Below are 8,804 nucleotides of genomic sequence, written 5' to 3'. Positions count from 1 at the left end.
CTCTCTCTCTCTCTCTCTCTCTCTCTCTCTCTCTCTCTTTCTCTCTTTTCCATTAATCAAATATGAAAAATATACCTAAGAATTAGGTCCAACCACTAGCACCTAATGACGTTCACTCAATTCATTTATTTCTTTTTATTTATATACTTTCCAAGATATTTTATCCAATTAATTTAATTTCGTCCAATTCAATTAACGTTATCCCTTTCTCATTTTTTTCTCACTTTCAAAAGTTAAAGATAATAATTTTTGTTCTATTTGTTTTTTTTCAATTCTATATTTCTTTCTTTTATATATGTATATATATATATATTTTTTTTTTTGGTTTCTAACGAAACTTTTGTTCAGTTAACCGTACGACGTACGAAAGATTTATAAACGGTATACGTACTGTCCAATAAAATGGCGCTCTTTCGGAAATGAATCTTTATTGCAAGTGTTATTACGTCCGACACAACCAGTATCTCTCTCTCTCTCTCTCTCTCTCTCTCTCTCTCTCTCTCTCTCTCTCTCTCTTTCTCTCGTTCTCTCAATAAAGGTTTTACGTTACTACTTTACGAGTTCCCTTGCTTTAGATATTGCGAGAGGCACAATGTAAATACTGCAATCGAAATTACTCTCTGAGATGTCTTGTTAAAAAAAAAAAAAAAAAAAATGTATATATATATTATATATAATACGCTTATGCTACAGTAAACAATTGTTGACAAGATTAACAACATTTTTTTCACATATAAATCATTTCTTTTCATGATAAAATTTTACTTCACCTTCCAATCTAGATTCTCAACTCAAAAAAATGAGTCTTTAAATTATTACTATCATCATCATCATCATCATTATTAATGTTACCTAAGACATATGTATATAAATTTTAAATAAAAAAAATAAAGAATAATAAATTTTTATTTATGATCCTATAAATAAAAGTATAAGCTTCCAAATAGAATATTTAATGAAACGTTTAACATAAAAAAGATTCACGTAGGAAATATATTTCGTACTTCTCTCATTTAACAAAAAAAAAAAAAAAAAAAAAAAAAGAAAGAAAGAAAGAAACAGAGAGATTTCCTTTTGCCATACGGTAAGAAAGAGAAAATAAAAAAAGAAAAGAAAAAAAAAAGAAGAAAAAAAAAAGGGGGGAAAAAGTTTCATCTCCTGTAACGTAACATACTCACCATTGAGAACGTGAACGGCTATAGTCGTCTTGGCTATTCCAGGCACCAAGCAACTATAGTTACCGGCGTGCCTCGGGCTGGCTCTTTCGACGATGAGAGTTGTTACTATCACAAGGACCTCCTTGCCCTCTGTCATCTCCGTTGTCCTGTTCTCGCTGGAAAACGAGTTCGAGTTTGAGTTTCTTTTTACCTTTGGTGTCACCTTCGACATACGAGATCTTACTCTCTTATTCTCTTTCTCTCTAGCAAGATAATATTTCTTTCTTTCTCTCTCTCTCTCTCTCTTTATTTTTCTTTATTCATACTTTGGCAAATTTAAAAAAAAAAAGAAGGGAAAGAAAGAAAGAAAGAAGATCGTCTATTTCTCGCAAGAAAATGTTAAGCTACTGGCTAAAGAAGCTTACGTATGCATGCTGTGTTATACCACGTTGCTTGATAATTTCATTAAGAAGCTTACTTAGATGTGGCTCGTGGAATATGTTAACCAACATGTATATGTATGTACATATGTATATATATATATATATGTATATGTATGTATGTATGTATGTAAAAGTGTTACAAGATATTATCTGTCTTTCTCTTTCTTATACATACATATATACATACATGTACGTACGTATATATATATATATTTCTTCAAGAAAACTTGAAGAAAACAAATTCAAAGATTATAATTTTTATATAATATATTAACCAACATGTGTATATATGTATGTATGTAAGTGTTACACCATGATGTTATCCATCTTTCTCTTTCTTATACATATATACATACATACATATATGTACGTACGTAAGTACAAGTTTTTTTGACGAAAATAAATTAGAAAATTATAATTTTCTTAGAAATAAAGAAACTCACCTGACGTTATCAGTGAGTGTTTCGTCTCCTCTTGTCCAAACGACTGTTTCATTTTGAGATTCTAATACGTCTCTAGCTTCGCATCTCAAACGCAGGGCACTTCCAGCTTTTAAGTGTCTCTCCTTCGCGACTGTTCTCCCGGAATCGTCCGTTATCGTTAAAGTTGGTGCTGAAACAAAAAACAAAAATAAAATGAGATCGAACGAACCAACGAAAGAACGAAAGAACGAACGAACGTGATCAAACGAGAACATGTTTCAAAGTAAATATGTCGTATGGAGAAAAAAAAGAAAGTTTCTATTTTATTCGTTCGTAACGTTTAGTTATTTCTTTTCTTCCTTTCTTTCTTTTTTTTTCTTTCTTTCTTTCTTTTTGATGTTAGTAACTCCAACTTGAAAAACTTTCCAACTTCAAAAACATAACATTCTAATTTAAATTCTCTCTCTCTCTCTCTCTCTCTCTCTCTCTCTCTCTCTCTTTCTCTGTCTGTGCTTGTTTGAATACGTTCGTATTAATTCAAAATATTGATTATTTAATCGGAAACAATTAAGCTCAATTTTAATATATATTGATAATTTAATTAATTAAATTAATTTAATTCAAAAGCGTTCATTTAAAAAGACTACTGAATCGTTCACTTTTCGATATAAAAAGAATTATTAGTCGTTCAATTAGATATTAAATAGTAAATGTTTTCGATAAAGAAATATTATACAGTGTTATTTATTTATTTATTTGTATGTCAGGTACTAAACATTTTTTCTCTTTTTTTTTTTTCCTTTTTTCGAATGAAACGATAAACAATATGAAATAAAATTTCTTTTATTGCTATTATAAAATACTACAAATTTTCATTCAAAAAAAAAAAAAAAAAGAAAAAAAAAATATTTTACGTGTTAGTCATTCAAAATGTATTTCTGACGAATAGTGTATTTCGTTTATTTAGATATTGATTATTAAAAATATTTTCAATAAAAAAAAGAAAATATCGTCGTATTCATTTAAATATAAACTATAAAAAATTTCTATCTTACTTATCGGCCAATTCAATATTATTTCACGATACATTTTTGCAACGACCATCGTAGAAAACTCTTTCAAACATTACGCAGATAAAGAAGAAATATTTCAATGTAACAAAAAAGATTGAAATTATTCGTACGATCTCACGAATAAAATTCTTAACATCGCGGGACAAATTTACGATAACGAGAGCGTGTAATGGTGTTATCTCTTATAAGAATTCAAATTTCTCGCCTTTAAAACTGTCCCTCCGTATTTCTTTCTCCATGAATCGAAAAAAAAGAAAGAAATAAAACAAAACAAGAAAATTAAAAAAAGAAATGAAGAAATAAAAAAAAAGAAAATAAAGAAATAAGAAGAAGATTATAAAACTAAATGATATCTTATGGGGATTACGTTGTGTGGTTGCATAGATTTTTCTATTCTTTTTTTTTTTTTTACGGATTTTCAAACACCCTTTTCTTTTTTTCTTCTTCTTTTCTTCAGTTCCGTTATCTTTTTTTTTTTCTTTCTTTCTTTATAAAAGGAGTTAGAAAACGTCCATCGTAACGAGATTCTTTTCGTAGGAAAATTGTCGTTAGGATTCAACGCGAACGCTTGGCCACGATTTTCAAGTCGACCGCTATGCAAATTTGATGGTGCTCTCTCTTTCTACGTTTCTTCGTCCTTTACCTCCCTGTAACCCCTTAAAGCCATAATTTTTCCATTCTTTTCTCTTTATCTATGTTCTCCTCTTTCTTCTCTTCCTCCTCCTTCTCCTATTTCTTCTTCTATTTCTACTCCTATTCCTACTTCTCGTTTTCTCGAATTTGTTCGTAAAAAAGAAAATATATATATATATATATGGTTAACACTTTTACATATAAAGTTCGTATTTATTTATTCGATCAATTATCCTTTTGGTAATCAATGGAAAATATTTTGTTAAATAAATGATAAGTAAATGAACAACATTTTAATAAATATAACAAAATATCAATAAGAGTGATTATAATCGGTCGATATAAATAATTATGTGTTTGGATTGCGTCTGGATTTATTATAAATATTGATCATTCATTTATATGAAATATTGATGTATTATTATATAATATTTGGAAATATTTCCATTAAAATACCGACGAATTAGTATTTTTAGAAATATTTTCATTAAAATACTAACGAAACATCACATTAAAAAATATTTTCATCAAAATACCGCTAGTACTTCGATTAAACTGTGTCACATTTATGACAAAAATTCGTGTATTATGTACTGACATTTCATTATAAATTTCATTATAAATTTCGTCATAAATATTGACGATTCGTTAAAAAAAAATTTTTTTTAAACAATGACCGAAATAAATAACAACAGTTTTAAAACCCATTTCGTTTGACTTTTTTATCAAACCAAAAAAGAAAAACAAGATCAGTCTTGTATCAAATAATATTTAGCAATAAAAAAAAAGAAAAGAAAAGAAAGAAAAAGAGAAAGAACTTTCGTTTTAACTCAATTAATTGCGATCTACAAAATAACTAATTCATCGTTCATTAATCACTAATTAAATTAATTGTTCGTGTCGAATTTAAAAATATACAGTTGAAAAAGAAAAAATATATCATGGGACACGTTATTTTTTTTTCTTATGAAAAGATAATGGCATTAAGAATACGTGACAACGAATAACAGAACGAGGATAAATAACAATTATCAATGGAGATATATTGGATCGAAGGAGGAGTTATTTTTTTATATAGAGATCTTCGTAGAGATTTCTTGATCAATATCCATTGCATTAAAGATCGTGACACGAATGGTAGATAGCTTCGTTCGAATGAATATATATATATATATACATGTATATATGTATACATATGCAGTAATCGATCTCTGTGGGATCGTATATTAACAAAGATAGAAGATAATTAATCCTTATATATAGATATACACACAAGACAAATATACATAATATGCATACACATACATATGTGTTTACTATATACAAATGTTGACTGAACGATAAGAATCTTTGATATAACCTTGATCGTTTATTTCTATATATATATATATATATATATATATATATATATATATATATACACACACATATATGTATACGTACACACATATATATATATATATATATATATATTTCTTTAGCATCGATCCATCATCGATCCTTATGAAAAATGATAATAATGATTTACGTAGCTATCTAAGAAATGATATTCTATCTCACGGAAAAACCTTTCCCCATAAGTGGTGACACACCATAAACGTTTTCATATAATAAGCTTACGCGAACGGATGACACTTAAAGTGACGAGAGCCAAGTGATTCATCATGTCGCGCACATCCGCCAAAACCGCACCGTCTGATTGATCACGACGTATTGCGGATAAATAATCGTCCTTCTAAGTCGCTAAAAAGATGCGCTACATCGTAAATCTCTATCTCCTTATCTCTCTACCTCTCTCGTATCAAGAAACTCTCTATCTTTATTTCAGAGAGATGGGAATATAGAAATGTTTTTTGCGTATGGAATTCTATTTTTTTTTTCTGTTTTTTTTTCTTTCTTTTTTTATATTTATTTTTTCCTTTCTCGATAAAATTACTTAAAACACATATTTACAACAACGCGTTAACGAACGTATCACGAAATATTTGCTTCGAAGTTGAAACTATTTAAAAAAGAACGTCACATCCACTTTCTATCATTTCATAATAAAAATGTAAAAAATCTTGTAATATCATTCGAATAAGATTAAAAATAAACGAGCCAGGATAACATTACTTGATTACTTAAATCATTCTGTAAATTTTGTACAATTTTGAGAAACATTGGATCGTTATCGAGAGTTGAACGTTACGAACTTTATCCAATGATTCAACTTAGAAAATCAATAGAGATCTTATGTTTATTCGTCCATGTAATTTATAAATCATTATTAAAAATTTATCTATATTCGATTAATCGTTTCTATTTATTATACATATGTTATATCATTGAACGTTTCGAAACTTTACAACAAAAGTTGGAAAAGTTTCTAACGTATCTATACCACACACACACACACACACACACACAAACGTACAAAGATAAAGAGAGAGAGAAATACAGGCATGATAGATACGTATATATAGTACTATACCATCGCATACATACATACATACATACATACATACATACATATATATGGGCCCGTAGTAACGCGTCTTTGGTTAACCATAAGTACATTCGAATCGACGATGAACCATAGTCCTCCACTACCAACAAAGGAATTTCGTTCCTAAACGAGGGAACTAACAGAACGCGTGTACATACTTACCACGACTACCTCACTAACACCACTACACATTGATATATAAACCTTTACTGTTAGCCGCTGCTAACAACCTCTCGTACTTTTTGTTGAATCTGCGATAGAGATAGAGATAGAGTTAGAGTTTGTGGTTTCCTTGATTTCTCTTCGAATTCGTACAATTTCTCTCTCTCTCTCTCTCTCTCTCTCTCTCTCTCTCTCTCTCTCTCTCTCTCTCTCTCTCTCTTACTCTCTCTTTTTCTTTTTATCTCTTTTTTTCTTACAATTTCTACGACAACTCCATAGAAACTTTAGAAGAAAAGAAGAAAAGAAAAAAAAGAAAAGATTAAAAGGATATCGCATCGCGATCGATCGATCGATCGATCGATCGATCAATAATCTATTATCGATAATATCTCATCGATTATGATAATCGGATTATCGGTTAAGAAATAAAGGGATCAAAGATTCACTGTCATTCCTTATAATACCTATCATCCTTGAAACGAATCTTTTATTTAAGCTTTTCGAATAAAAGATGAACGATTGGCACAGGATAAATTCTGAGATGTACGACGTGAAGAGAAATAAAAAAGGAAGAATGCTAGGAAATTGGGGAGTAAGGGGTTGCGAAGTCGAGGACACCAGAGTCGAAGGTTCGAGGGTTTGAGTAGAAGGTTGGGGTAGAGACAAGCTGAATGGGAATTGTGGCTCGAGACTTTTCTCGAGAGATCGCGAAAAATAAGTGAACTTGAAGTCGTACCGGAGAACATGATAAGTATCATTTAAATTGAATTCTCCATGTAGAACTTTCTCTCTCTCTCTCTCTCTCTATCTATCTATCTATCTCCGTGTATGTCTGCGTTTTTCGCGTCTTCACAAGTTTTTCCTCTCGTAAAGAAAAATCTAATTTTTCTTTCAAGATTTTTCAATCCCGTTTCTTTTCTCTTCGTTTTATTTAAACACAAGTCGCAAATCGTTTAGCAATTCACTCGATCTTCGTTACATCTCACGTTAATATTCATCGTTACACTTTGAAAATTTCGATTCATTAAACAGTTGTGCGTTATTAAAAAAAAAAAAAAAAAAAAAAAAAAAAAAAAAAAAAAAAAAAAAAAAAAAAAAAAAAAAAAAAAAAAAAAAAAAAAAAAAAAAAAAAATGTAGAAACATTCTCGACGAAAAAAATCGTTACCCATTGTTAAACTCCTCGCGATTGAGTTTCACGCGAAACGTTAAAATCTGACTACATCTTCATAAATTCGATAGCGCGTTCTCGTAAGAAGAAGAAATAAAAAGACAAAAAAAAAAAAGAAAAAGAAAGAAAAAGGACGAAAAGAAAAAAGATATTCGAACGCGAAAAATTATCGTCGTTTCAGATTATTTAGGAAATTTTATGAATCGTATTAGGAACGATATTGATACGTCATTCGTCGTTGAACTTTTTTCTATGATTGTATAGCCGATTTCTTCGTGGTATATACTAGATAATATTAAAGCAACTCGAATTCCTTCGAGTCGATTGCATTCGTCTATCGATGTATGTACGACAGTATCGTCATACGTATCTATGTACGTATGTATATATATATATATATATATATATATATGTACGTATGTATGTATATATGTATACGTCTATCCCACGTCGATGTATTATTCGAAGAGTGTCTCCTCTTTCTTGTATACCTTTCCGCATCGTTGCCGACACCGAGAAGGCATCCAAGAAATTCTGTAAAATCCACTCTGTGCTAGAGCTAACTCGATATCCTCTCGATATATCGAAATTTTTGATCGTCGTGTAATATTTCATTGTGGATTTTCGTTCAACATATCGAACGATCATATTTACAATTTGACGTATCTCTCTTCCTCGCATCCCTCTTTCCTTCCTATTTATTTATTCTTTTTCGTTTTTTTATTTTTTTGTTTCATTTTCATTCTTATTCTTCTTTCTATTCCCATACGATAATATTTTTGTTCGTAGAAAATTTCTTTCCTTCCGAGAAATCGATTTTAAAGAAAACAAAAGAGATCGATAATCACGAAATTATCGTCCTTGTAAAACGATCCAAATGATATGTTTTCATCGTTAATAAATATTATTATCTTTTGTTGTTATTATTACTATTGTTACAATTAATATCTGGTCGTAGAAAATTTTAATATCTGATTAAAATCATATATATTATATATGAATAATTACTTTATCATGAAGGGATGATAATAACGTTTGAGATTTCGAAGGAAACCTTGAAACGTCTTTGGCAACTTATGTCTCATCCAAGAAAATACAACCTCTTTTTCTCTCCCCCTTCTTCTCTTTCTCCCTCTTTTGGTCGACTTTTACGATCGAGCGAACTTTAAGTACCGTCCTTTCCTTCTTTTCAGTCTTTACTACCCATCTCTTTTCTCTCTCTCTCTCTCTCTCTCTCTCTCTCTCTCTCTCTCTCTC

At 29.8% G+C, this 8,804-nt stretch overlaps 1 protein-coding gene across 1 annotated transcript in view; it reads right to left on the bottom strand.

Moving 5' to 3' along the window:
* Positions 1-8,804, bottom strand: part of LOC122632732 (myb-like protein F) — a 40,055-nt gene that overhangs the window by 17,844 nt on the left and 13,407 nt on the right. The window contains exons 4-5 of the mRNA XM_043819906.1: positions 2,044-2,212; positions 1,179-1,333 (exon numbers count right to left, since the gene is read on the bottom strand). Coding sequence (XP_043675841.1) covers positions 1,179-1,333; positions 2,044-2,212 — 324 coding nt within the window. The remainder of the gene's footprint in view (positions 1-1,178; positions 1,334-2,043; positions 2,213-8,804) is intronic.

Source organism: Vespula pensylvanica, chromosome 10 (genome assembly GCF_014466175.1).
Source record: "Vespula pensylvanica isolate Volc-1 chromosome 10, ASM1446617v1, whole genome shotgun sequence".
Taxonomy (NCBI): Eukaryota; Metazoa; Arthropoda; class Insecta; order Hymenoptera; family Vespidae; genus Vespula; species Vespula pensylvanica.
This window is presented reverse-complemented; position numbering and strand designations above follow the sequence as displayed.